This window comes from Narcine bancroftii, chromosome 1, assembly GCF_036971445.1.
Source record: "Narcine bancroftii isolate sNarBan1 chromosome 1, sNarBan1.hap1, whole genome shotgun sequence".
NCBI lineage: Eukaryota > Metazoa > Chordata > Chondrichthyes > Torpediniformes > Narcinidae > Narcine > Narcine bancroftii.
In genome coordinates, this window is record NC_091469.1 from 399,991,824 (window position 1) to 400,010,579 (window position 18,756).

The window sequence follows — 18,756 nt, forward strand, 5'->3', positions numbered from 1 at the left end:
TAGGTCAGACTGCAAGCCCATAGCTGCCAAGGGCAGGCACTATTGCACAGCCAACAGGGCCTTCATTAAGGCAGAAGTGAGGCAGCTTTTGGTGGAAGGCATCATAGAGCCCAGCTCCAGTTCCTGAAGAGCCCAAGTCCTAGTGGTAAAAGGGAGTAGCAAACTGAGGATGGTCGTTGATTATAGCCAGACCATAAACCGGTACACCCAACTGGATGCCTACCACCTACCCTGAATAGCCGATATGGTCAACAAGATAGCCCGCTATAAGGTCTTCTTGACAAATTGACCTAAAGTCAGCCTACCTCCAGCTCCCGATTCACACCTGGGATAAACCATTTATCGCCTTGGAGGCAGACAGGTGCCTCTACCAATTCTGCTGGGTCCCATTTGGGGCTCCTAACGGGGTCACTTTTTTTAGTGGGAGATGGACCCTATGATAGACCCGCACAACCTAACAGCGACCTTCCCATACTTGGAAAATTTCACCCTCTGCAGCCATGACCAGCAGGACTACAATGAAAACCTGGAGAGAGTTGGATGGCTGAGGAGCTGAACCTCACTTACAACAGAGAGAAGTGCATGTTCAGCACCACCTGTCTCGTCATCCTAGGATAGATTGTGGAACATGATGTCATTGGTCCCGACCAAGAAAGCATGCGTCCTCTAATGGTATTGCCTCTCTCCCACATGCTCAAGGTCCTCTGCAGGTGCCTTGGGCTTTTCTCCTATTACTTCCAATGGGTCCCCATTTTTTGGACAAGGTCCACCCACTGGCCCAAGCCACCACCTTTCCTTCCCCCCACCCCCTACCCTGGCACAAGCAGTTTTCGCTCACATCAGGCAAGACATCGCCAATGCCACTCTGTATGCCGTGGATGAGGACACCTCTTTCCAGGTGGAGTGGGATGCCTCTGATGTTGCCCTCGGTGCCACCCTCAACCAAGGGAGCTGACTTTGGCCTTCTTCAGGACTCTCTACAGTTCTGAGCTCAGGCTCTCTGCCATTGAAAAGGAGGCACAGGTGATTGTGGAGACAATCTGCCACTGGGCCATTATCTGGCAGGCTGGAGGTTCACCCTCCTCACCGACCAACACGCAGTGGCTTTCATGTTCAGCACCACCCATAAGGACAAGATCAAGAACGATAAGATCTTGCACTGGAGAGTTGTGCTGGCCTCGTTCAGCTATGACATCCAGTACAGACAGGGGATGTTCAATGACTCTCCTGACGCCCTATCCTGGACCTGCACCAGTGTGCATTTTGATCAACTGCAGGCGCTGCACAACACCCTTTGTCACCCGGATGTCATGCACCCACACCATTTCATCAAGTCCCAGAACCTCCACTTCACTATACAAGAAGTCTAGAACATGACTAGGTTATGCAGGGTTGTGCGGAGTGCAAAACGTGCTTCTCCGCCCGCTACAGGCCCATGTCGTCAAGGCCACTCGGCCCTTTGAATTACTTAGCATTGACTTCAAGGGCCTGTGGTCATGGATGAATACTCCAGTATTCTCTTGGCCATCCCTTGCCCTGACACCTCGACAGCCACCGTTATCAGGACACTGACGCTGATCTTCACCATGTTCGGATGCCCAGCATTCATCCACAGTGATCGGGGGTCCGGCTTCATGAGTGAGAAGCTGTGCCAGTATCTGGTAGCACAAGGCATTGAGACTAATCATACAACTAGTTACAACCTAAGTGGCAACGGGCAAATGGAGCATGAAAACAGGGTGATCTGGCAGCCCTCTTGGTCCTGAGGTCCAAAGGCTGGTCCATCAACTACTGGCAAGATTCCATCCCTGAGGCATTCCATGCCATTAGGTCGTTCTTGTGCATGTCTACTAATCAGACCCCTCGTGAGCGCCTTTTCTCATTCGCTAGGAAATCGGCGACTGGGGTCTCCCTCTCAACTTGGCTCACATTTCTGGGACTGGTGCTCCTCTGCAAACATGTGTGGGCCCACAAGTTCAACCCACTGGTCAAGCAGGTGCTCCTCCTCCACACCAACTAAAACTACACCTACGTCAAGTACCCCAATAGCCATGAGGAAACAGTCTCGACCAAGGATCTGGCACCAGTCAGGGCCCCACCACCCCAGCATTATGACTATCCCCAGCATGGGTACCCTTGGCCCATCCAGGATTCGGGGGCCAACCTCCATCCTCACCTCCTCCAGAGGGTCCCACTCCTAGTGGACCAGACCCACCCAGCGACCCCCCCCCCCCCCCCACCATGGACAGACATACAGATAGACACCACTCTGCCCACACCAACATCCACCACGGCTAAGCTGGACACAGCCAACTCTCAGGTAACCATGCCCTAGCTGACCTTTGACCAGGAGCCAACCCTATGATGGTCCTAGAGACACAGATGGCCTCCGGACTACCTAAATCTGTAAATACTACCTGGCACTGTTTTACATACTGCCCCCACCCCTGGACTTAATTTTAAGAAGGGGGAGAATGTGGTGATACAACCATCAGCCAACTACAGGGGACAATCTCTGTACCTGCAGGAAGACCACCTAAGGGGCTGACTCCACCTGGCCAGCTATCAATCAGCCAACCTGAATATAAATTTGAGCTGACCTCTCTTGAGCCAGTCACATGGGGAGCCATCAAGACAGGAACTGGTATTCAAACTTTTACTGGATTAAAGCCTGTTGTACAGTCTTTTCTGACTTTGTGCTTGCTTGCTGCTACCTCAGTGCACCACATTACTACCTTGAATATTGAGGCTATAAACCCCTAGTTCAGGTCTCCCCTACCAATGTAAATAACTTACCTACCTCAATCTTATTTAAACCTTTCATAATGTTATATGTTTCTATAAGATTCCCTTTTATTCCAGCGAGTACAATCCCATACAATTTGATCTCTCCTCAAATGCCAACCACCTTCATCACTCGTGAACCTCCTCTGCACCACCTCCAAAGCCAGTACAACTTTCTCTAAGTAAGGAGACCAGAACTACACACAGTTTCACCGGTCCTTTGTACCATTGCAGCATAACCTCCCTGCTCTTAAATTCAATACCTCTAGCAATGAAAGCCAAAATTCCATTTATCTTTTTGATAGCCTGTGGCAATTGTAAACCAGCCTTTTGCAATTCATGCACTCTCACTCCCAAGTCCGTCTACATGACTACATGCTGCAATCGATGCCATTTAAATAATAATGTGATCTTGTAGCGGTTACTACAGTAGAGCTACTGAGAAAAAAAGCAATCACTCTAGGTTAGTCAACCAAAGACTGGTTTATTGAAGCTTTACAAGCAGCTTTTATTCCCTGCCTGCCCCGGGCTCCACGGGACAAGGTGGGACCTTGTTAAGGGACAGCTGCTGGTCTAAGGAACCAGCAGGTTTAAATTGAGACTTGTTAACATCCCGTACCTTTCAGCAGGGGACCCAGCTGATCAACATGCCGTCCCTCGGCACTCAGTTCCGCTAGGATGCCAGTCATTAGGTAAGTCCATGCTCTGCATTGATGGTTCGCATGACTGCACTGAGCGCTCGCACGGCCCGCTACACAGCCGCTACATCACCCCCCCTGAATCATCACCATAAATTAAAATACCAGACACGCACATCTTAGGCGGATGCCCACGTCGTCTGGGCTGAGGGCACTGAATAGGTGTAGTAGGGTCCGTATGGGCAGGCTTAAGTCTGTCTATGCTGAATAGGTGTGATTGTCCCCCAATGTCTAAGGTATACATGACTCCGTCTCTCTTAATGACGCAGAATGGTCCTTCGTATGGTCTTTGTAACAGTGTACCTGGGACCTGTCTATGAACGAATACAAAGTCAGCATTCAGGAGTGTTGGGGGCATTTGTTGTTTAGAGTTGCCATGCCAGTTGGTAGAAGTTGGCTTGCTATTAGCAATCCCACTGAGGAGTTGTTGAAGGACATCCAGGTCAGAGTTGGCTGCAAAATGAACATCTCCTGGAACTATAAGGGCCGCACCATACACCAACTCTGCAGATGATGCAGACAAGTCTTCTTTTGGAGCTGTGCAGACCCCCACAGAACCCATGGTAGCTCATCGATCCAGTTGGGGCTGGTGAGTCGGGCCTTAAGCATAGATTTAAGCTATCAGTGGAAATCCTCCACCAGGCCATTTGACTGCGGATGGTAGGCCGTGGTGTGGTGTAGCTGTATGCCACAAAAATGTGCAAAGGTACACCATAATCCGAAGTTAAGTGTGTAGGCACACAGAATCTAACGATCCAATTCAGGATGAACGCTCTAGCACAAGTTTCAGTATTACTGGCTGGTAATGGGATGGCCTCTAGTCAGTATGTGAAGTGGTCTACCACTGCCCTGTGACACTGGTAATGGTCCAACCAGGTCCACGTGTACATGCTCGAACCTCCTGCGTACAGTCAGAAAAGGCTGAAAGGGTGCCTTGATGTGGCGCTGAATCATTGCAGACTGGCAGGAGATGCACGTTCGTGCCCATTGAGTGACGTCTTTCTTCAGTCCATGCCATATGTACTTATTTGGCATGATCTTGACTGATGTCCTGATGGATGGATGTGACAAACTGTGAATGTCATCAAAAAGACATCACCTCCATGACAATGGGATCAATGGTTTAGGATAGCCTAATGATACATCACAAAGGAGTTCTGGTCCGCCGGGCTGCGGTGCCACCTGCTGAATGCCCAGTCCAGTAATGGCTGTACTGTATGCCTGTATATCAGGATCTGTGGTCTGCACTGCAGGCAGTTCAGCAATGATGATTCCACCTTGAATATGGTACACATTTGGTCTAGACAGCATATCCGCAACTAGATTGACTTTTCCTGAAATGTGGCATACGTCCGTAGTGAATTCTGAAATGTAGGACAAATAGTGTTGCTGTCTTGCCGACCATGGATCTGACATTTTTCTAAAGGAAAAATTGAGTGATTTATGGTCTGTAAATGCAATGAAATGTCGACCTTCCAAGATATAATGGAAGTGCCATGTGGCTAGATATAATGCCAACATTTCCCGATCAAAGGTGTTATATTTTACTTCTGCTGGTCTTAAATGGTGACTGAAGGTGGCAAGGGGTTGATTATGGCCATTGATGCACTGTTCAAGAACTGCACCCACAGCTGTACCTGAGGTGTCGGTGCTAAGCGTCAAAGTAGCTTCAGGGTTGGGATGTGCAAGCATTGCTGCTTTGGCAATGCTTCTTTGGCAGACATAAAAATGACCTCTGCCTCAGAGGTCCAGATAATGATCTTGTGTTTGGTGGAGACGATGTTAAACAGGGGTCGCAGGATGTCAGCAGCTCCGGGAATAAACTTGTGATACAAGTGTATCATTCCCAAAAACTTCTGTAGACCTTTGACGGTGGTAGGTTTGGAAAAGGTACGGATGGCATCTACCTTGTTTGATAATGGGAATATACCATCTGCTGTGATTTTGTGCCCTAAGAACTCCATGGTTGATCTGCCAAATTGACATTTGCTCGGGTTGATTGTTAAACCAAAGTCTTGGAGCCCTTAAAAAAGGCAGCGCAAATGCAGGTGGTGATCTTGGTCATTTCAACTTACTACAAGGATGTCATCCAAGTAAATGTATGCAAAGTCCAAATCCCTGCCTAGTGCATCTATAAGCCACTGGAAAGTCTTTAATCCAAATGCCATTCTAAGAAATTTAAAAAGTCCGAACGAGGTAATAATTGCTGTTTTGGAAACGTCAACCTCATGAATCGGCATCTGATGATATCGGTACCCTTTACCAAATCAACCTTGGAGAATATGTGGCAATGATGTAGATGGGCGGAGAAATCTTGTATATTAGGAATTGGGTACATGTCGGATATAGTGACATCATTAAGCCTACGGTAATCACCGCAGGGTCTCCATCCACCTGTTTTCTTGGGTACCATGTGTAATGGCGATGCCCAAGGACTGTTGGAGTGTCGAATGATACCCAGCTCCTCCATTGCCATAAATTCTGCTTTTGCCTGTACCAGTTTATCGGGGGGAAGATGACGAGCCTTGACATGAATAGGTGGTCCTGAAGTGTCTATGTAATGAGACACTCCATGGGTTGTTTTGGAGGCATTGAAATTGGGAGTGAGAATGTGAGGAAACTCACTGAACATGGCAGTATAGGTATTCTTGTCCAGTGTATGCACTCCAAGCTGGAAAACTTTCCTCTTGCTGCATGCCAATGGGTATGTTTGAAAGGTGGTGGCATAAATTAATTTCCTCCATTTCACATCCACTAGCAAGTCATGGAACCGGAAAATGTCAGCACCCAGTATGGGCTGAGCGACAGAAGCCAAGATATAATTCCATGGAATGTGGTCCCTCCTACACCAATGGTGATTCATTGTGTTTCAAAGCTGTTAACGGTAGTTCCATTTGCCGCTCGAAGGGCCAGGTGTTGCTGCTTATGTGTCCTTTCAAAATAGATTGGTGGGAGTAAACTGACCTCAGCACCAGTATCCACAAGAAACTTGCATTTACCTTTGTCGTCTTGAAGAAATAAAAGACCTATATTTGCACCAGCTGCTGAGGCCACTACTGGCAGCTGGCTCTTGGCATTTCCCGCCTTTTTCTTGTGATAGGTGCATGGTTGGACACATTTATGGGCATTTTTTTTCACAACGGCGATGATAAAACACCATTCTGGACGTACGTTGACAAGTTCCTCCTTTTTTGACTGCACTGCAAAGACAGGAGGCTCATAAAGTGAGAGGTATACCCGCTGCCAAAGCAGGCTGTATTTGAGCAGATTCCAGGGCTGGAGTATGATAGAGCTGGTCAGCTTCTCGTGCTATGTCATGAGGATGGCTGAAATCCATGTTAGCAATGAATAAGGCAATACGGGCTGGCATCTTCAATAGGAATATGGTTTCAAAAACAGGTAATGAGAATGACCATCCGCCAACACCAGCATTTCATTCATTAGATCCGATGGATTCCTATCACCCAGACCTTCCATATTCAAAAGTCTCATGCCACGTTCATGTCTCGTCAACTCCAGCGTAACCAGGAGAAACTGGCAGAACCTGGTGTACTGGTTCTCTGCTGGAGGATTGGCAAAGAATTCGCTTACCTGAGCTGCAGTGGTGGCATCTAAGGCACCCACGACATGCCAGAATTTTGTGTCCTCCTCTGTTACACCCTGTAGCTGAAACTGGGTTTCAGCCTGAAGAAGCCAAACCTGAGATTGTTGGGTCCAGAAAGGAGGCAAGTGAGGGCACACTGCATTAACTGCTGCCATGACAGCAGCTGCTGCTGTGGCTATAGTTGCATCAATTATGACTGGATATTCAAGTTTCAGTTGAATCTTGCAGTCGGGGACATCAATTGTAGCAGCTACTATGGTACAGCTATTGAGAAAAAAGCAATCACAGACTAGGCTAGTCAACCAAAGACTGGTTTATTGAAGCTTTACAAGCGGCTTTTATTCCCTGCCTGCCCTGGGCTCCACGGGATGAGGTGGGACCTTGTTAAGGGACAGTTGCTGGTCCATGGAACCATCAGGTTTAAAATGAGACTTGCTAACATCCCATGCCTTTCAGCAGGGGACCCAGCTGATCAACATACTGTCCCTCGGCACTCAGTATCGCTAGCATGCCAGCCATCAAGTCCGTGCATTGCACTGATGGTGGCAGTTCACATTACGGCACTGAGCATCCGCTCGGCCCACTACACAGCTGCTACAATCTTCCATTTTTCCTTCCAAAGTGGATAACCTTACATTTTTCAACATTGTATTCCATCTGCCTACCCTTGCCCATTAAGTTAATCCATTTGCATCCCTCTGCAGACTCTCCGTATCCTCTGCACAATTTGCTTTTCCACTCAATTTAATGTCAAGAGGAAACATAGAAACACTACACTCTGTCTCCACTTCCATATTGTTTATGTATACCCTGAACAGTTGTGGGCCCAGGACCGACACCTGCAGCACCCTACTTACCACCAACTGCCAACCAGAAAAACACCCCTGTACCCAACTCTCGGCTTTCTATTGGTTAACCAATCCTTATCTTCTGCATGTCTTTTACGTAGCATCTTATTGAACATCTTTGGACATCCAGGAAAACAATCTCCATCTGCTTCCCTCTACCATGCTCATTAGATCTTCAAAGAGCTCCAGTAAATTGGTTAAACAGGATCTGCCTTTTCTGAATCCATGCTGTGTTTGCCTGATGGATCCATTTCATTCCAGCTGCCTCGCTATTTCTTCTTTAATGATAGCCTTCAAGCATTTTCCCAAATACAGACTGGCCTACATCCTTTTTTGAATAGTGGTGTGACATTCACTGTCTTCTAATCAGCAAAGACCTGCCTAGAGCCCAAAGAAAATTGGTAAATTATCACCAAAATTTCGAGTTTAACTTCTGTCATTTCTTGAGATACATTCCATCAGGACCAGGGGACTTGTCTATCTTTAGATCCTCTTTAGTGATAGCTATTAAAACTAGGTTTTCACCTCCCACCACATCCATAACATGTATCTTTGGCATGTTCCACTTGTCCTCCACTGTGAATAATGACACAAAATAATTATTCAAAGCTTCAACCTTTTTCTCATTTTCTAATTTTCCTTCTCCCTGCTCATCTTCCCAGGGTCCAACCTTCACTTTCACCATCCTTTTGCATTTTATATAATTATAAAAACTTTTACATCCATTTTTATATTTTGTGCTAATCTATCTTTTTTCTCATAGTTTACCTTCCTTTTCTTTATTGCTTACTTAGGGTTCTTTGTTGATTCTTAAATGTTTCACAATCTTCAAGATTTCCACTGCTCTTGGCAAATTTGAACACACAAGCTTTTGGTTTGATGCCTTCCTTGGTCTCCTTAGTTATCCAAGGCTAGCTGCTCCCATCTTTACTGACCTTGATTTTAACTGGAATTTACTTTTGTTGATCACTGTGAAAAATCTCTTTAAAAGTCCTCCACTGTTCCTCAACCATCCCTCCATATAGTCTATGTTCCTAGTCCACCCTGACCAACTCCTCCCTCATCCCCTTGTAGTTTCCTTTATTCAGACATAACCACTGTTTTTACATCAAAGTATTGTTCCCTCTATTTGTACGATAAACCTAATCATACTGTGATTACTCTTTCCAAGAGAATCCCCATGTACAAGACACTAATTTTACCTGCCTCATTCCACATGACTAGTTCCAAAATAGCATGTTCCCTTGTAGGGTCAGTAGCATGCTGTTGAAGAAAGCCACCACATGTGCATTCTATGAAGTCCTCCTGAAGGTTGCCTCAATCAATATAATTCACTCAATATATGTGCAGTTTAGATTCACCCACGATAATGGCTGTTCCTTCCTTGGATCCCTCCGATATTTCTTGGTTTATTGCCTCTGCTACTGCAATGTATTATTAGTTGGCCTATAGACAACACACACTAGTGATTTCCTTTCCCTTCTACTATTCCTAATCTCTCCCCAAATAGACTCAACATTTTACTTATTAGGTATTACATCATCTCTCACTATTACCTTCATCTCATCCACAACTAAGAATGCTATCCCACCTCCTCTATGTACCTGCCTGCCCTTGCTTACTACCTGATATATTTGGATATTTAAATCCCAATCCTCTCCACCCTTAAACCACATTCCTGTACTGACCACTAAATCATTGCCCTTTGTACTGATTTGTACCACAAGTTCACTGACCATACTTCCAGCACTATGGGGATTCAAATAAAGTGCCCTTATACCCATTGTGCTTTTAAAATCTGGAAATCTTTGCCTCTTTTCCACTTGACTTTCATCCTTCCACCCTTAGTTCTCTCTTTTTAAAAAAAACTTTTTACTTTTTCCACTCTTCTAAAATCTGTTGAACCCACCCATCAAATAATGAATTTAGAGCCCTGTCCACAGTCCTAGTTATGCAATTCACCAAATCCAGGTCCCATCATGGTTTACATGGAGCCCATCCTCTTTGAACAGTTCCTTCCTTCGCCAATATTGGCATTAATTTCCTATGAATTGGAACTATCTTCTCCCACACCAGTCCTTGAGCCACATTTTAATTCTTCTGGACCCTGTGCCAATTTGCACATGGCTCAGGTGTAATCCAGAGATTACTATCTTTTTTGGTTTTTAAGTAAAACACAAAATACGGTAGACTCCGTGGTTGAAGTAAAAACACAAAATGCTGGAGAAGCTCAGCAGGTCAAACAGTGTCCTTTATGTAGCAAGGGCAAAGATACGTAACTGATGTTTCGGGCTTGAGCCCATCATCAAAGTATAAAAAGGTTTCAGCAGACATCCAAACAAAAGAGTGGGGGGGGGGTTGGCAAAGTCCATTCGCAACCATAGCAACCTCCCACTCCCACACTCAAATGTCTGTCCGTGGCCTTGGTACTCTCCCACCCTCATCTCTGGCAGATTGGAGGAACAACACCTTATTTTCTATCTGGGCACTATCCAACCAGATGGCGTGAACATTGAATTTACTGCTTTCCATTCAACTTGTTTGCCTTTTATTTCCCTTCCTCCCCCTTTTCTTGTCTTTCCAGTTCATCTACCCATCTAGTCATCCCCCTCTCCCTCATTGCTGCTGTCCCCTCCCTCCTTTCTCCATCTATCATGTCCCGCCTTTGCCACCCATCTTTCCCGCACCCACCCCACCTTTTAGTTCGGACGTCTCCCGGCATTTTCTCATACTTTGATGAAGGGGTCAAGCCCGAAGCATTGGTTCTGTATCTTTACCTTTGCGATGTAAAGGACACTGTGTGACCTGCTGAGCTTCTCTAGCATTTTGTGTTTTTTACCTTTTTGGTCCTGCTTCATAATTTGGTCCCAAGAGAGCAAGAGTTGTTCAACCTGAGAGTAACAATGTCAATTGGGAGGATTTAAATCTTCAGTGAATGATGATGAATAGAAGGTGGACTTTAATATTGAGAAGAAGATTGAACCACAGTCTTGATCACTTATTTGCCATTCAAAAAATATTGTTTTAATCTGAGGCCTGAAGTAATATTTCATATTGGTCTTGAGATGCCATGTTACGAGGACATAATGGTTCTGACAGTGACAATCTGGTTGAAAAGAGGCTACATCCTTGATAGAAAAAAAAACATCTGCAGACATTGTCATTGTAGTTAATACACAAAAGTGCTGGAGAAACTCAGCAGGTCCCAAGTGTCCATAGGAGGGACCTGCTAAGTTTCTCCAGCACTTTTTTGTATTAACTGCATCCCTGATCATTGTATTAATTGGGAATGAGTGATGTAGAGTTGGTGGCATATTAGATGTTAACTGTCATATTGACAGTAAGGCAAACTCAGATAGGTTTTTTAAGATTGCTCTTATAGGGATTAAAACTTATCAACTGACAGGTCCAGTCTTATAGTCTGTCTTTTTATCCCACAAAGTTTTGTCTTTCTCAGGGCAGAAATCTCAGCAGAATAACCTTTAACTGCTGGAACAACAATAACATAACATATAACATAACAATTACAGCTCGGAAACAGGCCATTAGTCCCTTCTAGTCCGCACCAAACCAAACACCCCTCTCTAGTCCCACTTCCCTGCGCAATGCCCATAACCCTCCATCTTCTTCTCATCCATATACCTGTCCAACCTTTTCTTAAATAATACAATTGACTCCGCCGCCACTATTTCTCCCGAAAGCTCATTCCACACGGCTACCACTCTCTGAGTAAAGAAGTTCCCCCCTCATGTTACCTCTAAACCTCTGCCCTTTAATTCTTAACTCATGTCCTCTTGTTTTAATCTTTCCTCCTCTTAACGGAAATAGTCTATCCACATCCACTCTGTCTATCCCTTTCATAATCTTAAATACTTCTATCAAATCCCCTCTCAACCTTCTACGCTCCAAAGAATAAAGACCTAATCTGTCCAATCTCTCCCTATACTCTAGATGCTTAAACCCAGGTAACATTCTGGTAAACCTTCTCTGCACTCTCTCAACTCCTTCCTATAATTAGGCGCCCAGAACTGCACACAGAACTCCAAATTAGGCCGCACCAACGTCTTATACAATCTCAACATCACCTCCCAACTCCTATATTCCATGCAATGATTGATAAAGGCCAGCATACTAAAAGCCTTCTTCACCACCCTATTCACGTGAGTTTCTACCTTCAGGGAACGATGTACCGTTACTCCTAAATCTTTCTGCTCTTCTGTATTCATCAATGCTCTCCCATTTACCACGTATGTCCTGTTCATTATGTCAAGAAATATTTTCTTGACATAATGCTTAAAAGTAGTTACAAGCATGTAGCACATGTTAAGACACATATTTATATAACTCATTCCAAGATGTTCCAAATTGTTTGAGGGTCACTGAAATAATTTTGATGTACATTCACTGTGCGAATGTTATAATTAGCAAATATGGTGGGTGTTTCATCAGCATCTTAAATCTGTTAATGTGTCCACTTTCACTGATGGGCATAGAATTAACATTTCCATTTGATTGCACCCATTTACCCTGCTCATTACAATGAGTTTGGCTGGCAGCCAGCGTGAACTTCAGCAGGAGGGTCCATTTACATGTGTGGCTTATGCCATTTAAATCGAGCCTCTAAAATGCTGGCTTAAAGTGGAAGATTACTGTGGCTTCAGGAGGTGCTGTCAAGAATTCACAAGTATTTAAGACATTCAAAAATCGTGCCAGATGGGCAGAGTGGTCATCATGATTTGGTGTAGGAGGAACAGAAAGGAGCAGCATTTGAAGCAGAACAGTGCTTTAAAGATCATGATAATTCAAGATTTTTTTTTCAGGTAATAAAACAGAAAATGTGATATTACACAAAATTTCATTGAGTCTACCGTAAGGCGGACAAAGATTTGCTTTGAAGATATTGCCCAGTGCCCCTTGCAGTCAAGAAAGAGAACCAAAAGTGAGTGCCACAGTGTCACTGAGCGTCCGTGGTTTTGCCGCCAGCAACCCCACGGCCTCTGCAGCCACACTACTTTCAGTCCAAACCCTCAGCAACCCGGGCTCCAGATGCAAACCTCTGACACAATTAGGAGGCCTCCAGCACCCCGTGCATAATCTTGTGTCCCAGTTTCAATGGCTGGTACCCCTTAAGCCAGTCTCGAGCCAGTCTCCAGTAGTCCACATCCTGGTGCGAGTCTCTGAGTGTAGTCGCCAGTTGCCCGCAGTCTACAAAGCTTGTTCGCCTCAAGTCACCAACAGCCTGTGTGTTCTTTAGCTTCAGAGCCCCATGTTGGTCCACTGCCATAGTCACCTCCCTATGAGTCATCTCCTCTGTTTCTCCTCCAATATGGGGGTGGTTTCCCTTTTCTTCTGGCGCCCTGCACCCACCCCCTGCTTGCCTGGAGTTTGCAATCCCTTGTGGATGCAGCTGAACACAGGCACTGCCACCTTGGGCCTAGACCCCGCGGTCACGGGCTTTTAAAATAAACTACCATTGGCTCCTTTAACAGGAGATTTAAAGCCTGTGCAGATCCAACGGCAGTCAGACTGGGCGGTTGGACCCAGTGGAGGAGTGTTGTTTCTCCGCCTCCTACTCTCAAAGGTCACCAAGTTCCAAAGATGGCAATAACAGGCTCAGTGACCACACAAGCAGGTTTAAATCTCCATGCACACTTATAGAATTAACATTAGTCTAAGCCTCACACCCACATTTCACAGCTTTCATAGGCAGCCACTGACTGATGAGCCGCAATGTATATTCCAAAAGAAATCCCTACAAATGCACCTAGATCTGGGATCAATTGCTTTGCGCAGTATTTTGGAGTCAAACCAAAGTCCTTCAGCACCTTGAACAACATACCTTTAAACGTTATGGGTTTGTTAGAAAGATTTAGGATACAAGCGGCAAAAGAAGAACTATATCGGAAAGCATTGTGCAAATAGATGATCATCACTTCAGCTAATGTCAGTGGGGTTGGAATTCTTCTTGCTGCTTAATGCCTGTTGAGCAAGTTATAAGAGGAAATTACTTGGAGCATTAAGCCTCAATTTCATAACACTGATGTTGATTAGCATTGTGCATCAGTCACCATCTCAGAATCCATATGAAGATACAATTTAAAATAAATACATAAATATTTTGGAATAATTTACTTGGTTACAGGATACTGTTCATCAACCTCACAGCAAGTGGGAAGAAGCTATTTCCCAGTCTGACAGTCCTGATTTTGAGGTTTCTGTACTACCTTCTTGATGGCAATGGGTCAAAGATGCTGTGTGCTGATGGAAAGGATAATTTGAATGCTCTTTATGCAACACTCCTGGTAAATGTCGTCAATAGAGGAAAGGGAGACCCCAGTGAGATGTGTATGATGTGGAGTGTGGATGATGAGCACCAGGACTGCTACATTTAGCTTAATATTAATGAGTGAGGCAGGATATGTTCCACTTTCTTATATCTAATTGTAGTTCCCAGGAAATAATTAATAGCATGTGGGAAGTATGTTTAAGATTATCTAAAATGCTCGAGACCGGATGAACTGCATTTTCTGGATATCTGAGAAATGCCTTTAAGCAGCCCAGTTTAAGCAGCAGAATGTTTGTATTGGCTGTTGCCGATCCTGACACCTCCCCACTGCCGTCGCGGTACCTGCCCAGGTGCCAGAGATCCCCGCTAAGATCCCCACCACCGTCGCAGAACCTGCCCTGGTGCCTGAGATACCCAACAACTACTCACTGCCAATGTGGAATCTGCCCATGTCCTCGAGGTCCCCACTCGGATTCCCAGCAGCTCGCCACTGCTGTCACGGATCTTGCCCAGAAGCCTGAGGTCCCCGCTCCGATCCCAGCCCAATAGCAAAGCATCAAACAACAACAAAGAACAAGGGAAGGTTTTTCAAGCATGAAATAATGTTTAATGCTTACCTTGAGTACATGAGAGCTCAGTTTGATTTAAAATGGTGCTAACAGTGCATTCAGAGTCCCACTTGAGTACAGCAGGTGAAAAAAAAATCAATTTTTTTTCAACTTGTGACATCATGTCACCACCAAAAATTTTAGTGGATAACTGAGAATTTTTGTTGAGTACTGCAACCATAACAGGCCATATGCAGGTGATTTTCCTGTTGGAGGTGGAGCAATGGTAGGAGGGTGGGGGAGATTGGCTAAGCCAGCCAGCTCATTCAGTAAACCTGTAACATCTCTGAGTGCATGGAGGGTTGAGGGGGGAGGGGTAAGGTTATTAACTGAGACCACAGATAACTTCCATGATCATCATGAAAGAATCTTGTAGCTCTTCCTTTCCTGAAAGTTTAGCATTCCAGAACTGCAATTTCTGGGAATAGAGGCAGCAGGCATATGATTATTTAGTTCAGAGATACAGCATGGTGACAGGCTCTTCTTGTCCATGAGCCTGAGCACCACCCCCCCACCCCACCCCAGTTCACAATGTTGCTAATTAACTTATTATACTCATATGTCTTTGAAACATGGGAGAAAACCCATATGAACATGGGGAGTATGTAAAAACTCCTTATAAGGCAGTGGCGGATGCAAATCCAGCTTGCAGGCACCGCTATACATCATGTTAATGATGACGAAACCATATGGATAATACTGAAACTTAACCATTCAGAACATGAAGCTCCTGCTCGCTGATTGTACAGCCAGTTGGTACTCAAATACACTTCCTACTACACTTCAAACAAACATCCTATGGCTTTTCATGAACTCTTAATTACATTGATCAAATTTACAGAATTACTCTGAACAGAACACAGGAATGCAAAATGGCAGCAAATAACAATCCAATGGTTCCTTGATTGGGACCTCAGATAAAGTTCTCAGCATCTTGTAAATTTTATTCTAATAATTCCCCTTTAGTGGATCTGATTTGATGCAGTGCTCCAAAAGCCCTGATAATAGCCGTCAAATTTTAAGCTCTGGAGCTTGCCTCCTAAATCTCTAGCTCTTTTTATTACCCAGTTGTCTTCTTTGACACTTCTAAATGCTTTTACAAGCTTTTGGTCATCTATCTCACTATCTCCAAATTCTGTTTGGCCAATTTTTCTTGGTAATGTTCTACAAAGTTTACTGGCACATTTTATGATTTTAAAGCTCTGTATGAACAAAAGTTGCTAGAAGCTAAATTACTCAAATTATTGTAAGGCCTGATTAGTTATTCCCATTTATACTTAGATAATAGACACTGTAATGAAAACCACATTCTTCATTTATTTTAAACAGGACTTTAAATGTTGTCTTCTTTTTAACTGACCATTTCCTGACCATATCCTCTCCTTTCTCTGAACCATCATCAGGGTGTGACAGGATCTTTTTTCTGTAATCTTCATCACCAATCTCATTAGCTTCCAGAAGCAGCAAACCTCTCATTTTTTGAATATTTTATATGTTGCAGCAAGCCACAATAATCCAACATACATTTGGAAGGATATTTTTCAATGCTCTACGAGATGTATCCAACATCTCAGTGCAATGCCTGTGATCTGCTCCAGCACAAATATTATAAATCTCTCTTTGCAGGATGACATAAATGAGGATGTCTGACAGATTAGTTGTACGTGATACCTTCAATTCATACTTTTACGTCTGCACCTTTGGTAAAACGTGCACGTTACTCCTTTGTGTGGAGACTTGAGTTCTCCAGAAGCCAATCAGAAGACACGAGTGACTACAATGCTACATTTTGTGAAAGTAATCGAAGTGTTGTTCTCCGGTGGTATCTATAGAACTTTAACATTGCATGTTTTCACTCTTACAACTAAATAATAGGTGGTGATCAGAAAATCACTCTGTGCAATTAGAGGCAGATATACAGTATCTCTTGCTCCGGCCACAAGACTATAAGACCATAAGACATAGGAATAGAAATAGCCCATTGAGTCTACTCTGCCATTTAATCATGAGCTGATCCATTTTCCAACTCAGCCCCAGCCTTCTCCCCATAACCTTTAATGCTATGGTTAATCAAGAACCTATGAATCTCTGCCTTAAATACATCCAATGACCTGGCCTTCACAACTGGTTGTGGCACAAATTCCACAAATTTACAACCCTCCATCTGAAAAAAATCCTATGCATCTTTGTTTTAAGTGGAGACCTTTTGATCCTGAATTTGCATCCTCTTAACCTACCAGTTAAGACTCCCCAACCTTGAAAATCAACCTTTCTGCATCTACTCTGTCCAAGCCTTTCAACATTCAAAATATTCAATAAGATCCACCCCACTCCTTAATTCCAGTGAGATAAGCTAAGAGCTGTCAAACACTCCTAATTTGATAAACTTTTCATTCCCGGAATCATCCTAGAGAACCTCCTCTGAATCCTCTCCAAATTTCAGCACACCTTTTTTTTAAAAACATGGAGCCCAAAACTACTCACAATACTCCAAGTGAGGTCTCACCAGTGCTTCATAAAGCAACAACATCACATCCCTGCTCTTATATTCTATTCCTCTTGAAATGAATGCCAGCATTGTAATTTCCTTCTTCACCACCAACTCGACCTACAAGCTTACCTTCAGGCTATCCTGCACAAGGATTCCCAGGTCCCTTTGCATCTGGGTATTTACAATTTTCTCTCCATTTAGAAAAGTGTCTGCCCATTTATTTTTCTACCAAAGTGCATGATTGTACACTTTCAGACATTTTTATATGTCATTTGCCATCTACACTGGAGAGTTATTTTCAGAAGCTACAGCAAAATACATGTGCAAAATGCAGTTGTTCCATCTGTGGCAATATGTGCAGCTACCAGTGTTGCAAGCATAACAGTTGCACATAATCACTGGCAATAATAATCAGCTACAATCTTCATTTCTGCCTAGTGCCTCTTAATCCCCTGACATTTAGGGCTACTGATGGGCTTCTTCATCTTAACACTTGTCAAGGCTGCAACACTTTTTTTTCTTCAAATGTAAATGCTTGCATCCTTCTAAATTTCACCAGAAGCGCAATTTTCTAACCCCCACTCCCCCAAAGCCCCTTGTGGTCTGGTGTCTGCTCCAGTTTCTCGATGGATGCAACTTCTACCAGAACAGACACAAAAGTACAAAACGGGTGTAATGATGTATGCCGAATTTTAAAAACTCACCCAATTTCTATGCTGTTATTTATGCATTAAATTTTTATAAATGAGTAATCTATCTTCCACCTCAAAATAAATCAAGCTTTCCACCAGAGATTATTAAGGATGTTATAAAATATATTTTTATTTCATAAAGCACACATCTATATTTTTGAAAAAAAAAACAATCACAGAATAAGTAAAAAATCCTTGATATTCAAATTATTCACTTTAGTCAATCGTTTGTGGGACATTAATCATAACATAAATTTTGAATTAACTTACCGACTATTGAATTTCTCAGGATGTTTCTCTCTCATGATGTGGAATCTGTGGGCTATTGATGCATCCTAAAAGAACATTAAAAGAGAAACTGAGCAATTGTTTCGTAGTGCAAAATTATTTGAAACATGAAACTTGATAGCTTTCAAGAAAATTGGGCAGAATTTATAATGGGCAATTGATTCACTATTGTATTGCATACATTTAACCAACTTCCAAGACAAATTTCTCTCCTGCATATATTGCCTTACACTTACACATACATGGCAAACTAATGTTCCTTTTTTTTGCATTTATTTAAGCTACTAAGTATGTACATAGAAGTTCTATGTCATAGAATTTAAATCACTAAATTACTCTATCAATGGTGCTACATTGTGCATGGAAAGAACAAAAATCATATCATATTTTCCTCAGATAGTATTACTGGAGGAAAACTAAATTCTCATGTTCCATGCTATTTCAGGAATTTCATGAA

The 18,756-nt window shown here is 43.7% G+C and overlaps 1 protein-coding gene across 1 annotated transcript in view; it reads right to left on the bottom strand.

Moving 5' to 3' along the window:
- LOC138751465 (diacylglycerol kinase beta-like) overlaps positions 1-18,341 on the bottom strand; it is a 207,156-nt gene extending 188,815 nt beyond the window's left edge. The window contains exon 1 of the mRNA XM_069913753.1: positions 18,282-18,341. Coding sequence (XP_069769854.1) covers positions 18,282-18,316 — 35 coding nt within the window. The 5' untranslated portion in view covers positions 18,317-18,341. The remainder of the gene's footprint in view (positions 1-18,281) is intronic.
- Between the last annotated feature and the right edge of the window lie 415 nt (positions 18,342-18,756).